This window comes from Buteo buteo, chromosome 3, assembly GCF_964188355.1.
Source record: "Buteo buteo chromosome 3, bButBut1.hap1.1, whole genome shotgun sequence".
Taxonomy (NCBI): Eukaryota; Metazoa; Chordata; class Aves; order Accipitriformes; family Accipitridae; genus Buteo; species Buteo buteo.
The window spans coordinates 42,469,537-42,493,251 of record NC_134173.1 but is presented as its reverse complement, the minus strand read 5'-3'; the positions used below and the strand labels follow the sequence as shown (position 1 = coordinate 42,493,251).

Here is a 23,715-nt window from a genome sequence, read left to right as displayed (position 1 = left end):
GCCTAGTAAAAAGAACTATGGAAATGGAACAGGAAAGAAACACATTTAGAAACTTTCCTGAGCTCTGCTAAGGCTGGAAGGGTAACAAGAAAAATGCAGTCTGCAGTCCAAGGACTTGACACAAAAGGCACAAGACACAGCTCTTCAGCACCCTAATTATCAACCAAAGCATCAGCCCTTCCCCCAAAGTTTCAGGGAAGTTTGCTGTTGATCAATAATGCAAAAAGATTTGGTTCCTGGCAAAGTTTATCAGTTTTTCTTATCTCCAGTCTCTTTTCTCAAACTCGGTTTCCTCCCTTTGCCTGTGGCTACTCTAACTGCAAATGTGAATTATTGGAAGGGGGAAGGAGGGGAGAGAAAGAGCCCACTTTTCATAATTCAGATTTAAAACACAGCAGCTCTGAAAGACTTCCCCTTAGATTTATTTCTGAAGAAGCTGTGCCTATCAACCTTATTTCCTTTGTTGTTGATTTAGCATTTGAACGCAGGACTGAAATGTTGTCTAATTTCACTCTGCCTTCTGCCAAAAAAATCTTGAGGGACAAGCTGGTTATTCCATGGTTTCCCAGCCCCTGTGAGTGCAATGCATTAGAACAGTTGCTTCTCTTTTCACCAGTGACAAAGACAAAAGAAACTGCACTACTGCATACCTTGCATAGCCTCCTATTTCAGTGGAAACCAGCATTTAAAGTATTACATCCAAATGAGAGGAAAGCTTCAAGGAAGATAGTTCTTCCTTTATATGCAAGACTCCTGTTGCCATCCATAAATCACTCAAGCTGCTATTATAATCCCAAACAACAAGCTGGCATCACCCCTAAATACAGAAGGTTGTGTGAAAGTTTAGCAGAACAAAAACAATAAAGGAGTCATTAAAACACCTAGAAGAGAAAATGCCTGAATATATCTCCCCAAATTTCCTTGTGGCAAGACAGTGATTGAGCCATAAATCAAAGCTATTTTTCTTCAGGGGATATTTAGGAAGAAGGCAGTATGGTTTGTAACTATGCTCATCTGAAGAACTGCAGCTCTTACACTAATGGGGAGAAGCTGACAACTGATCACTGCCCTCAATTATTTCAAATGCACTCCTCTTTCCTTCCAGCAAGAAAAGAAAAACAAGTCTTGTTTTTAACAGAGTCAACATAAATGAATAACTATGGTTTAATGCTAGCTTTCGTTTGATTAACTTTAAGCTTTTCCTGTGTTTTATTTGCATTGCTAAAAGCTGACAGTGTGGATTGTGTTGGATGGATCAATTAAATTTCCTCTTCTTCAAAAGTAACTTTTACCAGCACATAGAGAAATATTTATGTTATAAAGGCTTTGTACAGCATCACAGAAAACAATAGTTATTCAGAGCCAGTAACTCTGGTCCATTATGTACTACTTAGTGATGATACACAAGAAACAATGACAGAGAAACAGACTATCCAGCAAGTATTTGCTTTGAAGTCCACACCAAAAAATCTGTACTGTTCATTGCATTATGAAGTTTTGAAATCTACCAATTTTCACTCTATCTTTTTGTCCTGCCTCTCCATCAACTTCATCTGAACATGCCGGTGGTCTGCAATAAGCAGTGGGATGAAAATGCCTATAATAAACAACAAGAAAAATAATACCTAACACCAGACTAAGAATGGTTAGGATGCTTGCAATTGCAAAATGTATTTCCTTGATAATGGAAGGTTTCCAGAACATATATACAAACAAAATACCTAGAGTTACAACAGTGTGAGCAGCATAATAAATAGAAATGCAAACTTTTGTTTTTTCCCCCTTTATGTTAAAAAAGGTAAAAATTAGAATGATTCCAACAACAGTTCTGTACAGATATTCCATCTTCCTAGATTTGCAAAATGTCGTATGTTGTTTCAAAGTCCAGGTGAAGCCACAGATCCAAAGAAATATCAGCAGAATTACAGAACTTCTAACACTTAGTAGAGTGATCAGTGAAATACTGAGTATCCAAGAAGTGATGGTAAGCAGTTTATAGAGGAGATACACTAACTTGGGAAGCACACGAAATTCATCTTTATCCGGCAGAGATTTTCGTAATGATATCTGATAATCAACCATTGAAAAGGAGATACCACAAAAAGACAAAATAATGGCAGCATCTAAAAAAAAAACACAAAGAAAAATGTCAGACTGAAGAAGAAGATACTTATTTTACTTTATAATTTCTGAATGAACTTTTGGACAAGTTTGTGCTTTCTTAACACTTTCTTTATACCAATTTTATATTTACTCTGTGCTCCTGAACAAGTCACCTTAATTTTAAGGCTCAGTTTAGTCACCTAAATCTAGGCATCTAATGCTGTTTGCTATGCCTACGTTATCCTGCCCAGCCTCTGGCCATTAATGGTCTTGCCTAAGTTGTGTGTCATATTTGCCATCTTCATAGACAGATGACTTAGAAATTCCCAAAGTATTGCAAATAGCCCATAAAACCTTAAGCTTCAGCAACTGATATTGACTCTGGAGTGTCTATAATGTCAAAATCTATAACTAAGACTTGACCCTTCACATGGTGATATTTAAGATGAGATTCGTCTGACCATTTTGTCTGAGTACCTATTAACTCCACGGATTATGAAGGAACACTAGACAGCAGTGCAGGTCTTATTTAGATAAAATCCAGCCTTAAGTAAGTCAATGTCTTGCCAATAATCCTGCTAGTTTTAGAGCTGGAAATGGTAGAGCTGCTGTCTTGCTTCTGAAAGTTGAACCAGTAACTCTTCATCATACTGCATTCTGCAATGCTGACACATCCTCAGTTTTTTTCTGACTCTGTCCCTCATCTGTAACGTGGGTGATGGTAGTGACAGTTCACAGGGCTGCTCTAAATACATTAGTGATTTCAAGATGCCCAGTTAGCAGTTTTAAAAGAAACTGTAAGCAAAAGCACACAAAACACACTGCTCTGCAAATCATATACTAATTGTACTCAATACCTCATTTTCAAGTGATGTATCATTATGTTTCTATTAGATAGTATGACTTGTTATAGTGAAATCTTCCTTCTCGTGGATTTAGCAGAACAGACCATCTACTAGACAGAAATTCTAACTAAATGCAGAGTAATAATACAGTGGACTGTATGTTTTCCAAGGTATGTTTAAAATGTTATCCAATCACATAAGTTATCGTTTTAGGTAAGATACTCAACTTGCAAATTAAGGAGAAAGACAGACTCACATTGACAGAAATTATTTTTCTCATGTTCCATGAGGATGTAAATCTGGACAAAAAGCTGTGGTGTGGTCTCAAGAAAAGTCTTGAATACCCTGAGCATGTTAATATCAGTCACTACATCAACAGCTTGTTTTTGAATGAAGTTGGGAGGGTCTGTTTCTGATGCATCTCTGCTGCTTTTTTGTTTAAATGCAGCTTGGCAGCCATATTTCAAAGCAAACCAATACCTATAAAAAAAGCAGACTTGATTAGACAGTGTTTTTTGGAAGTGCAACTCAATAAAATGATATAGCCTAACAATGATTTTTTCCATTTCATTCTCTATTCACATTTTATCTTTGAATGTAATCCAGCACCTCCTACTAAGATATAATTTTGTCCAGTATCTGTCTGGTATCAGTGATATCAGATAATCATTTAAGTCCAGTGATACCGATGCAATGTAAAAACTACTAGAACAGAATGAGCCTTGCCTGAATAAAGATTACAAGCTTTATTTTGTTAGGTTCTTATTTCTTTAAAAGTACCACATTTCTGAAAATTCCCTTAGCATCTCTCCTCAGTCTGCCTTTGAGATACTCATTCACTTTCTTTGTATGCTTTTAAGGGTATTAGTGAATACCCAGCTGTGAATATCCATATGTACATATAATATAGATCCATAAGCCCCAAGGATATCTGATGAATTGCAAACATACAACAGACTTGAAAATAACACTGTAGTGATTTTTTTTTTTTAAATACTCAGGAAGACTTTCATTTCAGAAAATTATTTTCAAGACACATGGATGCCTGGGTTGACAGATTCTATTAATAATCTGAGTGGTTTTACATGAAGAAGCCATTTGCCTTGGCAAATGAGTGCACCTGAATGACTTCAGAACAGTTCTGGTTTATTTTCAATTAAGCCTAAATGAACACTTTCTCTAAAGAACAGTGAACGCAAAGCTACATGGAATTAGTTAGTCATGACTGGTGTACATTCTGTGTGGTAAAGAACCTTTTCTGTTCAGGATATCTCTAATGCTTTGCTTAGAGATAAATAAAACCTAGCTCTTATTCCCATTTTCAAGACTTTTGCTTCAGGCCTGGATGTGAACATAGCACCTCAGAAAGGAGAGAATGCTTAAGTTTTTATCAAACAAATTATTTTGATAATGAAGGGAGGAACCAGCTATTGTACCTGGTAATCTTTATGGCTGTGTTTAGGAAAACAGGGTGACGGCTACAACCTGACTGATGGAGGACCAAAGCTCCAGCTGCTGGAAATTACAGTTTTTTCCACTGTCCCTAATGAACTCACACAAACACACACAGCCCTGGTGAATGATCTGGCTCATTGCAGTAGTTCTTTGGAAGCCAAGCAAGGTAGGAAATGCTGTAATAGATGAAATGGGGCAATTCCAGAAGAAGGGGTTTTCACAGTTAAAGAGCTCTTTCCAGCTGAACTGTTCAGCAGCAGTCTTTTGGAACTAGTTAACAAACGAAAGCAGGGAGAAGTATCCTTGTAAGTATGCATGTAAATCCTATCTTCAAGCAAAGCAATGCTTGCTCCCTTCTGCTGTTTGCTTGATTTCAAGCAATCAGTAGCACTGGCCATGCAGATTGTAGACTAAGCCTTCTTACTGTGCAGCATCGTAATAAGCACTGTCATTGCTAGTAACATGGCATAAGCTTTGCAAGGCCTCAGGACAGATGCTTGTCAGGCTTGCTCTCATTTTTCATGACCTGCCTGTGACTTTGCTTGGTTTAGCTTGGATTTTCTGCAGAAAAATTGGTGATTTCTTCCAAGTGATGAGGTGGGTAATTTGGTTTACTTTTGTTTATTTTTGTGTGGTACAGCCACAGTTTTATATAGGTAACAGTAACAAGCAGATATTCTATATTGAATGAGGTATTTCTGACAGACATGATGACCTAGAATAGGGAAATATAATCCTGGTATGATAGCAGAGGTCCTGAGATGTGGAGACACCAGAGGCAGTGTGGAAGAGGATGCATAGGATGTTAAGTGATGGCTTGACACTGGAGACTCCACAGCTATAACCAAATTGCCAATGGTCAGTTATAGAAATGAGGACCTGGAGCTCGGTGGAACCAGTTTTAGGGGTGACAGAGAAAAACGAAATAGGATCTTACATGTGTAAAAGGCAGCACAGATACTAAGTTTGGATGTAACGTGAGGCTGCAGAGAAATTAAAAAAAAGCAAAATGTGTTAGCAAACATACAAAAAAGACCCAAAGTGGATCCTAAGGGTGAAGAAGCAATCATTGACGTGAACATCAGTCATGTTCCTCCCAGCAAGACTCTAGATGTTAAGGAAGAAGCCGCTGCCCGAGCATTCACACAGCAATCAAGGAGTCGTGCACACACACACACCACCCGAGACTTGAACTGCTCGGAGCAGAGTCCCTTCGCAGCGGGCGACTCCGGTGAGCCAACGGGTGCCCCCTGCGATTCCTCACATGCACACACTCATCCTCGGGCCCTTCTTCTTCTCTCAGGCTCGACCCTAGGTTCCCCGAAGCAGATTCTCTAATCAAGGCCTTCAAAATAAAAAGCGTAATTTATTCTGTCTGTGGTGCACAGACTTACAGGTGCCTCCGGAGAGGGACCCCAAACACTACAATCCCTGGGCAAGTACACCGTTACAACTGAAATTCCTGCCCCTCACACCCTAGTCTGATCCAATAGTAATATTCAGGTCTGCGGTTGTCTTCTCTCTCATTGGGTCCTTTTTCTCACCTCTAGGCAGGTTCTTCCTCTTTCCTGTTTTTCAGGCTAGTTGTTACTATCTCTCCTTTTCCTGCCTGAAACTGGCTCTGGGGCTTTCCAAATCTGCTTATTCCTCCAATCACAGAATAGACCAACGAAGCAAAAGCATTAAGCGAGCTATGCGTTCTGCTTTATCATGAAGGACTACTTTTAAGCAGCTGAACAAAGTCCTTAAAGCCCTCCAAAACATACTAACAACCTCTATAATTTATATACATTGCTCTGCTATCATAGGCTTACAGTCTTATCCCATTATTGCCACGTGCTGCTTACGCCTTATTCAGGTGTGATCCGCACACTCCTGTAGCTCGGCTTTGCCACCTTCCACAGCAAAGACACTGGCAACAGCCGTAACCCCCCCCATGCACCAGAATGGAACTGTTGACCTTAAGACCCAGAGGAGCAGAGGAGAGGTGAGCAGAACACAAGGAAAAGGGATAGCAACTAAGAAATACGTGTCTAATTGTAACCGTATTATTATTCCTGAAAGTTTTTATGCATAGAAGTATTCTTTCTTTTCCTGTAATACATAAATCTAGACTAATAATGATTCTTGGAATCAACTGTTACAATTTCACTTGTACTAAGTTCTTGGCTTTATAGGTATATAAATCCCGTGTGTTTGCTCATAAACAGGATTTTGAGCATAACAGCCTTCAGACATCACTTTCAAGCCTGTTTCTGCCTATTCAGTTCCCAGATGTCTTGAGCTTCCAATATTCTTCTCCAGTGAACCCATTTTTACTATAACTGGCAGGCAAGGACAGCAAAAGCAGCCCTTTTCCAAGAAAACTCACTGTTATTCAGCCAATTTTTCTAGCATTATAAACATTGCTAAAGGCCTTCCCCCTCAACAGAAAAATTTAGTCATCTGGATTATGAAGATTACATCATTCATTCAGATCTATTTTCCTGATAAATCAAGCAGAACACCACAGACCATCACTTGGTGATCTTACACAGTTGTACAAGCCTGCTAACATGCAGGCTGAGAAAGGCAAGGTCCTATGCCTTAGCTTGCCTCCTACTTCCATTCCCTAAGGCTGCATCTGAGATGATTTCAAGATTCATGCTAAAGTGCCACAGGTTCCCAATTCCCTGATTGTCCACAGGATCATACGCACTACGGACCCTGTGAAACCCATGCAGTTTCATTTCCTTTATGTAGAAAATGGGGGGCAGCAGATCATTAGACACCCAGGTCTCACAGGATCATATCCCAATGTAACATTGGAGCACAGTCCCCCTCTGCTTACAAAGGGAGCTAGGAAGAATTCCTGACTCCTCCAGGTGTTAAAAGTTTAACACCTTCACCACCTCTAAAGACCAAATCCTTTGACCACAGGGTAGACAGCGTCAGTTGCTCTTCCATAGCTACAAGCAAGACAGATGGGATTTGCAGGCCCTGGTTAAGTGCGTGCTAGAGGAATCATGGCTTACTCCGTGGTATGTTAAAGAATGCAGACCATACAAGTGGGAATTGCAACCTGGAAGCATCAGTAGTAGGTGTAGAGCAGCTATGTTACTGCTGAAGAGCCTTAGGGGAAGATCCTTTGCTTTTCTCCTTGCAGAGATTCATAGACTGCAGCCCTGCCATTCAGGCCATACATTGATTCCGTGAGCTGGCTCTAGATCCATTATTTACTCCCAAAGGAAACTGTTCTCTACTTTTATGTTTTTGTGTATTTGTCTTACTGTTCTCTGAATAATCACTCATAAGCAAAGAACTGAACTGTTTGGCAAGGCATCTGTAGCTTTTTGAGTTTATAAAACAATTAGTATTCCAAAATATTTGGTTCTTGCATCCAAGATGTAAACATCTGGGGAGTTTGCAGTGTTTTCAAGAAAAAACAATTGGGTAGACCAATCTGTTAGTTGTCCATGGACTCATTCACCAGAGCCTGTGTTTGTCCAAGCAGCAAGAAGTGGAAACCAGCTGCGCAACTTTCAAGCTGCAGAGCTCACAGTTGAGAAGGCAGATGATACACGAGGCAAGAACCAGACATGTTTTAAAAGGAATATTTCAGCTTGATGGCACCTGAAATCACTTGTCAGTTTTCCAAAGCATATTCCTTCTGAGTATGGTATACTAGGTTTATATTTTTATAAGATGGTATGCTATAGTATTTTTCACTAGTTGTAGCAATTTCAGTTAGTCCACTTCTGACTTTGAATACTGTATAAAATACATTGGGTTTTTTCTAGAAAAGTCCAAATACTTCCATTGCTCTTTGACTATGTATTAAGTGAGGTGGTATTCCCTGAGCTCCACACACCTATGTCATTTACTGTAGTTCACTGTGACAAATCTTTTATCCTTTAAGAGTATTTTGAGCTTACACTCCTGTTCCCATCTACCCATTTGGCATGCAATATTCGGACATTTTAAGAAGGGCCCATAGCCAACTTTTAGGCCTAACTGCGTTCACAGCCAAGGGCAAAGTTCAGTCTGTTCTAAGGGATAGATCAGACTCAAAATTTTCTCCTTTATCATGCCCACAGTTCACCCAAACACTGTGCCTGCTATGAACCTATCAATCATAATTATATTCCTACATGAATATCTATTGCCATAGCAGCTCCATGTTTTAATCTTCATACACTGAAAAAAAGGCTCTTAAAAATCTACTTCAACTAGACTAAAAATACATTAATTAAAAGTATTGGATTGGTTATGTATTTTAAGTAGACGTACATCTTAAACTGAAGGTGACACGGGTATGGGTAGTGTGTCATTGATACAGACAAATGCAGGGTTGCCATTTACTTTTTCTCCCTCTAAGCTCATTAAAGAGGATCCTTTTTTCATTAATCCAAGGTATATAAGCTACTTGGAAGCCAACAGTGTAAAAAACCATAATTTCTTTACAACTGGAATTGTCATATGTGAGCAGTAAAGAGTTATCAGTGTTCCTAAATATCATATTCACTTTGATAGGAAAAAAAAGGTTTCTGCCTTTGTAGTGTTGCTTTGCAGAGAATGCAGATGATAGGACTCCTACATGTTACAAACACTCATTGAAACACAGCTCCACTGCCCCTCTGTTCTTGAGACGCTCCTACGTTTTCATCATCCTTTCAGAAGGGATAAAGTTTGCTACTGGTCTCCTGTAAAATTAGGAAGGCTTTGGCTCTCCAAGCATGACTGGAAATTCACAGAGGTGACAGCTACTTGTTTTTGTCGCTTCACAGCCTTCACATGTCACAGGCAAACTGCCTTGCCCGTGCTTCCATGTTACCTGCTTCCCCTCCGATTTCCACTGAGGACTTTCCACCACAATCCCAGTACTACACTTCACATCCCATCTCATCAAACTACACTGATAAAGATTTGGGTGCCATTTAGAAATTCGTGCAGGGAGGCTCTGAGAGAGACCTGGCAGCAGTGACTGTCCCTTCTAAATTCTAGTCATGCAGTCACAGTTTGCAGCATCGTATAAATCCTTAATCAAAGGAAAATTATTCTCTGCTGCATGTTAAGCTTAATCTTCTAAGTATCAAAAGGCTTGGATTAAGTCCATGAAACTGATACAACAAAGTCAATACTTAGGACAGTAAATTTATATTAAGAAAAGGTGATCAAGCACATATTATTATGTAACGTCTAACTCACTTAAAGTAGCATTACAAACTTTCCACTTTTAATTGACTCTCTGTACCTCACTGACTTTGTATCTTAAATACCTTTCTATTTATTTTGTCCTGTGGAACTTCATGTTATACACATAAATTGCTGGAGGCATGTTACCAGCTTCAGTCCTCACTTTTGACCCATTCTTGGTTTGGGTGTGACTTAACAGGTGCTAAATTCTTACCAGTATAAACTAAACATCACCTATCTTGACTGAATTTTTCTCATCGCCTTTTAAAAATGTGTAATGAAATAATCCCAGCAAAAGCAAAGCACTCACATTTACTCTGATGTCTCATGGATTTCTAATTCATCTTTGCAAAAAAATCTTTTTCATCTGCTTCTGTTCAAAGATGCAGTGCATCTTGAGCCTACTTTTAAGCATCAAGAGACACAACAGCAGCTGCCAGTATCACAATGGCTGCTGCCTGTATGGCCTTCTATTCTGACAGTGAAGGTTATTAATTGCTAAAATCTAGTCTTTCTCAGGTGTCCTTGACTGATACTGCAAACTGCTACATGTCAGTGGACTCCGGAATTCATATGGTGCCCCAGGGAAATGTCCCGTTTTTCCACAGTCACTGACTGTGTTATTGTCTTAATGTTGACTGTTGTGCGGCAGTCTGTTCTCAATTCTGCCAACATCTGTGTGACTCATTTAAATGGGTCAGGCTGAAAATTTTTTAGTCAGCATAGCTAATACATACTTTACCAACTTAATTTTCCTCCTTGCAGAGAATAACATTTCATATGAAATATAATTACAGGTCTAAATTCTTTCCAATAAAATAAAGTAAAGCCTTATTAGATATGAAATAATTTTAATTTCTTTTTTCCTCTATTTTTATTATATATGTACATAATGTATATGTATGTGTATACACACATACTAGTTCTACATTTATTACTTAGCATTGGCGGTGTGATAACATGACCAGACTGATTCCCATTGTGCTGTGCACTGTACAAACATAACAAAATGAAGTTCACTGTTTCTAAGATGGAGCAAGAGGTGTAAAAGACATATGAGAGAGGGAAGAAGGGAAGCAAGAAAGGAAGAAATGAAGGAAGAAAGTTTGGTAAAGTGTATTCATATCTTATAATTTCAGGCATATTTCAAGCCATATTTACTGGCCAGGCCCCTATTTTCCTCTGTAGTGAATGGAGAATATAGGTTCCTGCCCCAAATGACCTTCTGGAGAAGCTCACCTTAACAAATATGACCTGACTCCTGACAAAATCTACTTTTGTCCATCAACTATAGAAATAAGCCTGAGAGACTCATTGTCTAAATTAACTGGATAAATCAGATGACTAAGAATGAGGACAGGAGGGAGTTGTACATGGATACACCTAAGAAAACACATATAATAGGAAGTATATAATAGTTAATCACAAAGGTACAAGCACAGATGTCAGCTTGCTGTTATCAGTTTATACTTTACAGTATGCATTATCACACTGCTGAATTTTGAGGAGTGGCTGAAAGAACTTTGTAATTTATACATACCAACTTGGAAACTTTTTCCAAGCATAAGTGGCAGCATAGAAGAAAGTATCATTTGTGCAATAGAGAACAGGTGACCAAGTTGACAACACTGTCAGTGCAAAGGGCAAAATTATGTTTACTAGATAATAAGCCACTCAGAGAAGATGGGGCTAATTCTAGGAAGGAAGCTTTGAAAATTATAGAAACTCATGGTAAGAGGTATTCACTGAAAAGGGTATGAGTTCAGGTAAATCCAAGAGTTTAATGGATTACTTTAGAGTTAAGGTACTCCATGAAGATTTGCCCGTAAAAGCAGCATTTTTAATAGATACAAGCGCTGAGTCAAGATTACAATATCTAGAGTTGTAGACAATCGGAGCTTGGATCTGAATTCTGAAAGTCTGTGTTGAAAGGTGAGGTCTTACAGATAGGCAGTAATCAGCAGGAAAATTTAGGCGCAACCTGGGAGTGTAAAACCAAGCCAAAGGTGAAACCAGAATTACAGTCCTGAACAGATTACAGAGAATAAGGTCATGGAATAGAAAGGGGAAGAAGGGTGGTTTTCTGCCAGACATCGAAAGAGCAGCTTCTGCCATTCTACACCGTGGTTACTGGCTTAACATTTATCATCAGTTATCAGAAAGAGAGGCCATGGCTTTAATTTTCTTTGGAAGAAACAAACTCAGAGGGGCAGGTTTGTAAGTCCTGAGCACAAGAATGGCACTCCCAGACATACCTGCAGATTAAAAGCCTTGGGGACAGACAGAAAGGAGAGTGCCACACTGAGCCCTGAGACATCCCCTCTAAAAGGCAGAACCTGGCAGAGTCCCTGTGGCCAGGTCTTGGTATATCTCACGTGAAACAACCCATGTCCATGCATCTGGTTAGTGAATAAGAAACCATCCAGAAAAATTGAAGAAGCATTTTCTTTTTCTTCAAAATGTAGTATTTCTAAGTTTTTCTAATACCTGACACCAGAAAAGTTGAACCTGTCAGTAAATAATCCTTTGTGAATTCTAAAACTTCGGGATTGTAAGAGGAGGAGGAGAAGGAAAGTAAAGCTGACGGACAAAAGGAAAAAGAATATGGAGAGGCAAATTTAATCATGACATGTAAAAGCTCCATCATTTTCCTTAATCCATGATAATATCAAGTGAATAAAACATGCATGTGAGGGGAATTTTTACATTGGCATAAATATATTTTTCATTGCTGTCCATAAATTAGTATAGGAAGTTAAAGGAAGATTTTAAATAAGTATTGATAAGTCTATATTCACTCATGTTTCTCACATGTTGCATACCCAAAATAATTAAAGTTCAGGACTTTTCAGAAATACCTTTCACCTCAGTTTTAAAATGGAGGTAAAATCTTGGCATAAATGATGTCTATAATAATGATAATTTTACAGCAAAGCCACCACAGAATGTTAAGCATATGGTATCTTAAACTATTCCTGGACGTGTGCCTTTCAGCAAGCAAAGGTTCCTGTCACCATTAACTCAGTCCCTGCAGGAAGTACTGCTGCAAGTATACTTACTAATTATTCAACTGTTCATGTCTCTTCTGAATCTTGGTGGTTTTGCTACATATGGTTAGACTCTCAGGTTCAAAAATTACCTCCTACTTTAGCTGTCTCACCTGCTTAGTGTGAATTCCCTTCTTAACATCATTTTAAAAACTTAAATTTATCAGTTACAACAGTATTACTCTGTAAAGCAAGCATCTTTATTAAATATGCACTATAAAAAGGCTGATTAATCAAATAGACTTAGGCTGTGAATGATAAAAATTATTACTTACAGATAAAATGAAAGAAGATCTACATTTCCATCACAACCTGACATAGTTTACCCCTGGAATAAGCAGACAAAAATCTGTTTGCTTACATGGAGCAACTGCTAAGGCCAGAATTGGTTTTGTCTCTGAAGCCATATTAAGCATTTCTTAATGAACTGGCTTAAAGCAACATTATTTCTCTTTTTAAAATAATTGTTAAAATATGCTTACCTTATAAAAATTCCACACTGAAAGAGATGAACTAGAAAAATCCATTTCAGCTTCCCAGTATCGGTACCTTCCCAGTCATTTTTAAACCACTCATAACTGAATACCTGAGTTATTAATGATGAAAGACCTCTAAAACACAGTAGCAATATTCCCCAACAATATTGTCCTTGACAGAAATATTTACTAGCTACCCAGAAGTCCACTCCAATATCAACTACATAAATTATAATTCCACCAACTAAAAAAATAAAATTCTGCTTAGTAAATTTCATCATGCATTAGACTGTCACTGTTGTCATTCTCTCCTCACTTCATGTAAAGGAAAGTCAGAATTAATCTAAATGCTTTCCTACAATGGAGTCTTTTTCCTGACAATACCACCTGCTCATAGTGCTTTATACAAAGGAAAGTTGGGTTATGCATTTTTATTATGGCAAAGAGACTTGCATTTTTCTGGATTCTTAATTGAAATATTAAATTAACTACACTGATACATGTCTATTCTGGAAAAGATAAATGTAAATTGTCTTTTTAATTGATGGAGTCATTCTTCATTACTGGTTCCTAAAAAGAAGAGAAAAAAGGAAGAACACCAGTAACAATATTTTCTTTTAACATATATACAGCAATTCACATGACCATTTAAACAAGCAAGTATGAAATGCAGAATGTACTGAGATATCTGTGAACAATCAGCCCAAGAGAAGCTGAACCTCTGAACATGCTGAGGTCACCCTCTCTCCCAACAACAACTCTCCACTTACCAAGCACCTGTTGAGATAATTCTTACTAGTTGCAAGAAACAAGCTTACCTCTACTAGTTTTTAATACCAGTTTATGGAAAAAAAAAGATTAATTCCTTCCCAGAACTTTCTTAACTTCTGAGCTCTTCACCCTTACTATGCACAGCACAAAACACTGAGAAAACTCCTGCCTTGAAGCACACCGCTGTATCACAGTACACATCATTATGTCATTTCCAACTGTGTTACTGCATTTGTGTGCATATGTCTAGTGGTTTTATCATTTCTGCTTGTTTTTCCATATGCAGCAAGAAAGGGCTGAGTAGGATTGCAGCTCTCCTGTTAAAGACACTTGTAAGGAGCCAGACCTGAACCAGTCTACACCTCTTTGGGAAATGTCTTGTAAGCTGTATGAATAGTAGCTACACATAGATGATCTAACCACATTGTCTACTACAAATAGAATTAATTCACAGCCTGAACTACATTTACATCGCAAGGATTCTTGTGACCTCTTTGAGTAGTCCTTACACATCTTTCCTCTGTAGATCTGTGGTATTTGTCAGGTGAAACAGAGGAGCTGTAAGGTAGTACATTCTTTTCTCATTCATTTCCACCTCTGCAGCGCCATAAATATTAAAATTACAAAGTCCCTTATTTCATTTGCATATCTTAGGAAAAAGCTGCTGGCAGCAATCCCAGAGGATGGGATGCAGGACATGCCAAAGAACCAGGTTTGGGCTGGTGCCACCGCCAAACAGCAACAGACAATACACGGGGAACAGCTGCGCCAGGGAACTCGGAGCAGGGGAAGGGCATGCGGAGGCAGGTCTCCTTTGGATTTTTGTGAATTTTGGCACACTGACACAGGGGAATGAAATGAGACAATTGGTTAATATCCCATGAGCAAAGCTTTTGAAACATAATGACTATTCTTTGCTTGTGTTGACTGGGCTAGTCTATGCTGTGACCCAGGTACTAATCAAAAAAAAGACAACTTAAGCTCTTAATTTCCTAATGAAGACAAGTGGGAACATAACAGCCTAAAAAGGTTCTGGGTGTCTAAACATTATTGTTTTGGATCTAGGCCTTAGCTATTTCTAGCCTCTTGTTCTATCTCCTACTTAGGTTTCATGACCCAGAAGAGGTCAGAAATATCAGGGGATTTTACAGCTGGGATAGCTGGAATCCTTTCATGTTCTTTCCTCTCCTCTCCAATAAAATACCACTAATCTCTTTCCAATCAATGCAATTTATATCCATTTCATAGTCATATTCAGGGAAATGGACTTTGGTACAAAGTCCAGCATAAACTGAGCTTTGTGTTTACACATTTCATATATGAAAACTTGTGTATGAACAAACTTAAGAGTTTATTACTAGGATTCATTCAAAAAAATTCCGAAGGAAACTGTATTTACTCTATGTAAGAATATCATGTCATTCTGCAACTTGATATGTACCACCTTCATCAAGCTGTATTCTTTTTTGTGACAAGAACATTATGTGTGGTTTTTCGAACAAATGAGAAAAAAAAAAACAAAAAAAAAAAAAAAAACAAAAACCAGAACAAGTTCACTATTTGACTGTTGCAAGAAACACAAAACTGAAAGGTAAGTCAATAACTGGATCCAAACAGAAAGTTCTTTGGATAGGCAGTTTATGGCCAAAGTAGGCAGTATACCAAGGTTCACATTTAATGAATAATACTGTACTAGACATTAAGTGGCAAGGAGTAGCCTCTAATTTTGTACCTGAAATGAATAAACAGGGTAACTGGATTCCTCCCTCTTTACAACCTCCCTATCCTTTTGTATCTGAGCACTTCACAAAGAGGAATTATCTCATTATCATATTATTCCTAATAAAAAGGAAGATTTACAGGCTATGTCCAGACTCCTCTGAAAAAACAGCATGAAGAGTAGCTGGGAGCCAGGTGATTTCTACTTCAGACACACATACTGTCAAAACTGCTGCCATGCCAGCAGTCTGCAGACCTGTCTGGACATCTTGGTGGTATATGAAGCCATCAGGTAAGCTGAGATAAATGAGGAGCCACACATTATCAAGCATGTCAGCTTGCTCACAGTCTCATAATTATCTTGAATAAGGAATCTAGTCTTGTAAGAGCCTTTGAATGGCTGGTAAAACACAGGGTTTACATTTTGCTCATGGTAACCTAAAAAAAAAAAAATCTATCAGAGACTCACCAATCTGTATTCCCAAATGTATGATGTCTTAATTCCAAGCCCAAGCACTAATGCCTGCTCTCAAGTGCACATGGAAACTCCGTTGAAGATCTCAACCCTTAATATCCCCTATATTTTATGCATGATAGCACTCCAAATAGCACCACAGTCTCAAGTACTAGGTGGGGTACAATTAAGTGCCACAGAAGTGTCTTGTATCACTCAGAATTATATTGTCCCTGGTCTTATTAAACATATGAGGTCTAATGTGACAGGAGCAAGAAGAGTAAAGTGTCTGTCAGCCAACATAAATATAAGCCTGCTCTAAAAACTAACATACTTTTACAGAATCATTTTGTGATAAAGCAGAAACAATAAAAAGTGGTTAGCAAGGCCTTCAGTTCTCACAATACATTTAAAATGCTATTACAAAATGCAGGCTTACCTTAATACTTGCCATGGACAGAGATTTTTCACTTTAAAAAAATTGTAGATTTGCATATTTGCAGATTTCCCATCCATACTTTTACAAGACTTGCAATCCAAGAAGAGTTAAAGGTCTTACGGATACAACACAAACTGAAACTAAAATCATATGGAAACCATGTGACACAGTTAATGATTTGCTACCAGTCAAGAACTGCCATTCTTATGAATATACTATAAAAATTCTATTCTAAAAATTCGGTTTAGAAGTCCCTGTCTATATTTAATACTAAGTTTAATATATTATAAAATTCCTTTCAATAAATTAATTTCACACTTTGCTCCATAAAGAAAAAAAAAGTACCACTTTCCCTCTGTACATTTATATATCTGTGTATGCATGTTCAAACTTAGACTTTAGTTTGTTAGACCTCTTAAGCAAAAGCCAATAGATATTTATGGAAACATATATGTGTATAGGTGTCTGTTTATATGTATATGTTTGTATTTATACATACATATTCATTTATTTATTTGCATACACATTTATATATCTCAAAGTTTTATGAAAAAAGAACAATCTTTTTGGCTATAGTTGAAAACTGTAGTACAATGCACTTTAAAATATATACCAAAAGCTTTTCTGTGCAATGATACATGAAGAGATTGCATGTGTCCAGGGACAACTGATTAAAATTGTTTTCCTCTGGTAAAACTACAGGCGTTTGCAAGTCTGCTCCAGCTGAGCCATTGGCACTCAACATACAATTTTTCTGCATGTTTAAAAGAGCTGCGGGGTACAAGGAGCAGGTGGTGTGATTCTGCCTCTATGACTGTGCTGCGCAGGATGATGCATACCCTCAGCCAGAGCAGTCTATAGCTTTTCTAGCACTTAGGACAGGAGATACAAACCTATCAGTGTCCTCATAGCAAACATAGTATCAGTGCTTGCCTTTTCTTGTGCTCCTTCCTCCTTCCCCCTTACAGGTTAGAAACATCCTAATCCTAAGTAGTTCTTGCAGTGCTTGAAATACCACTATTTTCATGTCATTACTTGAAGAACAGACTCAAAGGATCAAGTTAATTTTCCAAAGCTAAAAAAACAGTGTCTGAATCCAAAGCAGTACTGCAGAATTCCTGGTTCAATTGCACATGGTTCATTCTTGCAAGACAACACATTGGGAAAACACCTGAGGACATCAGTGGGGCAAAGCATTATCCATAACAGCCTTCTGAATAAATGCAGCAGAGGCCTTTCTACCTGTGCAGAATCATCTCAGTGATGATTCAAAGATAGCAGGCCTACTGCGTGCATGCCAACAAGCTCTTTAAAATGGCTGTGAGCATCATGAATGCACTACTTAAAAATGTAGTTGTATATTGCTCCACAATAAAATCCCGGTGACTTCAGAGAAGCAGCAGCTCAGGAATTACAATGACACCTATTCTGTCCTATAAATGATCAGATGAATACAAGCACTCTGTTAGAATATAGCTTTTGTGGACAATATTTCTTTCAACATTGGACTAAGCTACTGTGTGCTTTTGCAGCAAATTAAACATCTGATAGCAGCATAAACCTCCATAATCTTTGCTGAGAAAAACAAAAGTGATTCATCATGCCCATCCTATCTTGTATTCACCTGACTTGATTGTTCCACTTGCATAAAATCCTCTGGAATGGACTGGACCACTGGTTCTTCACAGCCTTCACTTCACTGGGACCTCGATGGATGAGACTGAAAGAGTAGCTGCAGACAAGACAAGACTGGCAAACTGACTGTGGACTAGACTATCCACATTTAGAAGCTTTTAAGAAGACTGCCCCTTTCCATGGATCTGGGCCAGATCTGAAAAGCAACTGCCCTCCAGTACAACACACATGTCTTTTAAATCCTAAAGAAATCTCTATTGATCTTAGTCAATGATTAATATAATTTCTTTATGTATGAAAAATTTTGGTTATCCAAGATATGTTCTTCCTGAATTATAAAAATATACATAATTTAGCAGCAGAACAATAAATACATTATATATTTAATTTCGTATATAGTTTTAAATTCTCATAGCTCCACCTCAGCTTTTTTAAGTTTGTAATAGGCTTTGCAAGGTATTTGCCCAAATAGTGACTAAGCTCCTACAGCTTTAAAGGAAGGCATTTTAAATCAGCCAAGTCACAAACTCATTGCTGTGACCTTTATTATTATTAAAAAATGACAAAAACTCTACAGCACAGAGAGAGACACAAGGTTTGTGTATCTGATTCCTGGAGTGTAAATCAAACAGCTCATGAGCTAAATTACTGGCTGGATGATTTATTTGTTTTCTAGTTAGACTTGCCATCAAAGAAAGCACATCTCTAAAATGTGACAAAATTCCTATGGTACTCAGTACACATCTTGTTATTTGTTTCCAAATGGGGTAGGAAGAACCTTTTATCTCTGTATTGATTAGTGTTAACAGGACATTGGATATTTTATCTTTGGAAGAGACGACTCATTCCAGACATCAGAAACTAAGGTCCTCACTAGGACTAGCATAGAAATAAACAGGATGAAATGCCAACCTGTAAAACTTCGGGATTTCTGAAGATTCGTTGTGTGTCTTTACTTTTCATACTTAAGCTTTGCAGTCAATGGATGCTTTTGCCATTGGTATTAATGGAAGTTACAGAAGAAAATCCATGGCTTGAAAGAGTGTATTGGCCAATGACCTCAGTGTAATAGATTCCCCTGCTTCTTCATGAATTTCTCCAATATACTTGTCCAAGCTGTCAGCAGTTTTCTCCCACCACTGCTACTTGGTACCCTGCTACACCAGAACCCCTGGTCACCCATCCAGTGAACCCAAAAGTTGAACTCACATAGAGTATTTATGCTCTGAGCAGCATTAACATACAGATTTTTAGGAGAATCTCACAGTCACAGAACAGCTGAGGTTGGAAGGGACCTCTGGAGGTCATCTGGTCCAACCCCCTGCTCAAGCAGGGACACCTAGAGCAGGCTGCCCAGGACCATGTCCAGATGACTTTGAGTATCTCCAAGGATGGAGACTCCACAACCTCCCTGGGCAACCTGTGCCAGTGCTCGGTCACCCTCACAGTGAAAAAGTGTTTCCTGACGTTCAGAGGGAACCTCCTGTGTTTCAGTTTGTGCCCATTGCCCCACGTCCTGTCACTGGGCACCACTGGAAAGAGCCTGGCTCTGTCCTCTTTGCATCCTCCCTTCAGGTATTTAAATACATTGATAAGACCCACTGAGCCTTCTCTTCTGCAGGCTGAACAGTCTCAGCTCTCTCAGCCTTTCCTCATAGAAGAGATGCTCCAGTCCTTTCATCATCTCCCCTAATCACCTCCTACAAATCGGCTGATCTGGCTTTCTACATTTTCTACACAATGCTGCCTCTTAATGTAGGAATCTTGTGGCCTATGTTCCCTCTGCAATATCTGCTTCACTTCTTTTTGGTTTAAGGTCTCTTTACTTATCTCTGTACCAGGTAACAAGCATAAAAACATAATGAAGCTGGAAGATAAATTCTGCAAGTACCAAGACATACGTGCATATCTTACTTAAAATATGTTTTATAAATAGCAGCTAGAATTGTATTAAAATAACACAAAAACCTACCAACCAAAAATCCTTTCAACAAGACTTTCACGTACCAATGTCTATGAAGATAAGTATCTCAAGAAATTTTCTGTGTACTGTGCAGTTGATTCTGTCGAATTATCACAGAATTACATGCTTGTGCTTAGATCTATTAGGCTATTATACAGCCACAGTGGAGAGGCATTTACACTCAACATTTATGCTGAAAATGGGGAAGAAAGCCAAGTGCCAGTGCTCAAAGGTTTCCTGAGTACTAAAAATGCAAACAGTGACCTTGTGGGATTTTCAGAAATACCAAACTGCATTTTATGTATCTCATAGTTGTAGAAAATTAATCCTCCATCAAAGATCACATTGTATATCACTAGCAATCTCACTTTAGATTTATTGAAACGCAGCTTTTCTTTTTTTTTTTTTTTTTTTTACTGGTAGTCTAACATTGCCTGCTTCAGAATATTTCTCCCCTCAAAATTTTGTCTTAACAATATAAAACAGTCAATGAACCAAAAGAACTCGAGGCTATACACTCATATTTGCTTGTACCACATTAAAGAGTATAATAGCAAGACTTTCACTACGTGCCTGTTAACCTCTGTATTATAAGAGAAACACTAGACTTTTAAAACCGATGGGCTTGTGCAGGAAATAAGATATAAGAACCTGCACTTCGTTCTCCAAAGGCACCCACTGCTGCCACCTACAGACGAAACAGATTCGCAACTCCTGCCTAACAGAAAATGTATTCTTTTACTACAGGACAGTAACAGTAGTAATAAGTATTCCCCGGGGAACAAGTCTACAGTTCCCCAAACAATTCTTAATTTAGAAAAAAAAAAGTCTTGTGATGTTAAAAATAACTGGCACCTTACTACTTCTGAGTTATCAATGACATGTAAAGCTTCAGGTAAATCATTTCAGAAATCTTCTCTAACTTTTCAGAATTTTCTTAGAAATAGGAAACCACTGAAATAATACACAACTTGCCTTTGCTTAGTTAGTACCTTCTTTTAAAGACACAGCAACTAAACTTTATCTAAGGACTGAAAATGGGTTGAACATACCACCAAATATGCATGCAGGTGTGCTATAAAATCAGCATAATAGGGTACCTCATGATTAGGTAAGTTCAGGTGTAGTCACAGTTTCTTATAAAACAGTATACAGGGAAGTGACATAGGAAGAGACTGGAATATTGTGTATAGGGGTGTCTTGCTTACTTCAGCAGCACACCTGCACACAAAAAGGCTTCTTTCATTTGACCCAAAACATCCTTTCTGTTGTCTGTAGTTCTTGCTTTGATGAGCTTGAAAATAAAAAATAAATGTAAAGGGTTTATATCTCAAGTGAGCAAAATTCTGACTTAGGAGATAAATCAAAGAAATCGGCTTGAAGGCCTAAATATAGGGATGGCCAGTATCTGTACTGTGGCAGTTTCTGTCTGTGGCTTTTGTGATGCCTGGCAATTAACAGCTGCAATCGAATTCCATGCCCAGGAGTAGATTTTTTTAATTGCTGCATAATATAGGCCTGCACAATGTACTGCCAGCAAGCCTCTTGTGCACCACAAAGCAAACTGTTTGGCTGAATGGGTGACTGCAAGGTAATGCATACTGTTTGTGTGTTTGTGTAGCTGAAGGGTTAGCTAGCACTTTAAGTGTACTAACTGTACCTAAATGAGCACTGATGAAGCAGCCTGGAGGCAAGCATGCTGTTGGCCCCTGCACAGCGAAGATGCAGCACTGCTGTCTGACCAGGCAGCTGAAAGGCACCATTTGTTCTCTGACCTTGGAGGCCAGCTGCAAATCTGGAGTTGTGAGCCAACACTAGCAAGTGCGGCTTGGATAGGCAGGTAGCAGGGCCTACCTCCGAGCTGCCTCCTTGCCTCGTGCGGTCCTCTGCCTCACGCTGCCCAGGAAGCCAAACGCACCAGGTGGATCTGTGGCAAACTGAGAACCGGCAATGGGGAAAGGACGAAAGAGACATAGTGTTAGAGTGGGGAACACCAGTTTGTCATGCATGGCAAGATGCAGACCTTTGTTAGTATGTCAAAGCCTTTAATAGCTTATCTTCCGGCATGTATTGCATGTATTACTTGGCCACATTAGGGTTTCAGCAAACCAAAAAATTTAAACTTTGAAGTTTCATGAAGTTACAAAGTTCTGTTGAAGCCACGAAGTTTTGTTTTTCAGTTCCACACTGTACTCCAAGTTGTTTGTATCTAACAAGTCTTTTGGAAGTTTGCATATCAAGATCATGTTTGGGGATTTCTCCCCTCGCAGAAGACAGTGGGAAACTGTTCTGTTTGCCCATGCAAATCCTAGAAATGGCCTCAGATCACATATAAGCATTGCAACTCTATTTTCACATAATGAAAAAACATTTAAGCAAAAAATATGCTACCACCAAACAATTTTTTGTGCTTTGTATTGCTATGATCAACCTATAAATTTACATTTATTGTTACAGGTAATATATAGGATTTTATATAGGTATAAAACAATCAGATAATACTTGAAATTCTAATATTGGTAAAGTTGTCCACAGTAATATTACTTCCTTTAATTTCAGGTTAAGTTATCTCTATTCTTCCTTTACAGGTACTTTAAGGAAAGAACAAGTCTGCTCTAATTTCTCTAACAATGCCAGTTGAAAGGCAATTAACCAAGCATTTCAGAGGGGACGCTGCAAAGCCAAACAGGTGAATTTCAGCACCTTGCAGGCTCTAGAATGAACGTTGTTCGCAAACACAGTATTACTACTTGGATGACAGTGGCACAATTTCACAGTATCACAGGATGGCTGAGGTTGGAAGGGACCTCTGGAGGTCATCTGGTCCAACCCCCTGCTCAAGCAGGGACACCTAGAGCAGGCTGCCCAGGACCGTGTCCAGATGACTTTGAGTATCTCCAAGGATGGAGACTCCACAGCCTCTCTGGGCAGCCTGTGCCAGTGCTCGGTCACCCTCACAGTGAAAAAGTGTTTCCTGACGTTCAGAGGGAACCTCCTGTGCTTCAGCTTGTGCCCATTGCCTCTGGTCCTGTCACTGGGCACCACTGGAAAGAGCCTGGCTCTGTCCTCTTTGCACCCTCCCTTCAGGTATTTAAATACCTTGATAAGACCCCCTGAGCCTTCTCTTCTGCAGGCTGAGCAGTCCCAGCTCACTCCGCCTCTCCTCACAGAAGAGATGCTTCAGTCCCTTCCTCACTTTAGTGGCCCTTCGCTGGACACTCTCCAGTAGCTCCTCAATTTTCTTAAAAATGCCGAATCCTAGATAGCTCCTGTATGCCACACAGGAGCATATATAGCTCTTACATATGCTGTAAGTGGGCATGTTCTCAGAATAGACAGAAGATGCAGCTGTAGCTACAGCAAATTCCTCCCGGCTTTAGGAAGAAGCCAGCAGAGCAGGACCTGCCCCTCCCTGGGCAGCAGCGAGGCACCGACCCGTCGAAGGACAACATCGCCTTTACTCCACCGAATTACCGCAGCGTTTGTTCCTAGAGGCCGAGTTTTCAGCGAAAACCCGCCGTGTTCCTTTAAGCGAAAACGGTGGCCGTGGGCCGGGAGGAGCCGCCCCACTGAGGGCGGCAGCCGGCCCGCCCCGCCGCCGGTTCGCCTCACAAGCGGGCGGAAAGCCTGGCG

General features: G+C 39.1%; 1 protein-coding gene across 1 annotated transcript; it reads right to left on the bottom strand.

Moving 5' to 3' along the window:
• Window positions 1-1,479: 1,479 nt before the first annotated feature.
• On the bottom strand, window positions 1,480-13,382 carry XKR9 (XK related 9). Its single transcript, XM_075024347.1, has 3 exons — window positions 13,108-13,382; window positions 3,205-3,428; window positions 1,480-2,123 (listed from the first exon to the last, which is right to left on the bottom strand). Exons 1-3 carry the CDS (start codon window positions 13,380-13,382, stop codon window positions 1,480-1,482), a joined length of 1,143 nt encoding a protein of 380 aa, XP_074880448.1.
• Window positions 13,383-23,715: the final 10,333 nt, after the last annotated feature.

Bases quoted from the DNA above. Each gene is read 5' to 3' on its own strand.
- XKR9 (XM_075024347.1), bottom strand. From the start codon at position 13,382: ATGATGAAATTTACTAAGCAGAATTTTATTTTTTTAGTTGGTGGAATT. The intron at 3,429-13,107 runs GTAAGCATATTT...CTTTTTTTATAG, and splicing joins CAGTGTGGAATTTTTATAAG to GTATTGGTTTGCTTTGAAAT. The intron at 2,124-3,204 runs GTGAGTCTGTCT...TTTTTTTTTTAG, and splicing joins GAAAAATAATTTCTGTCAAT to ATGCTGCCATTATTTTGTCT.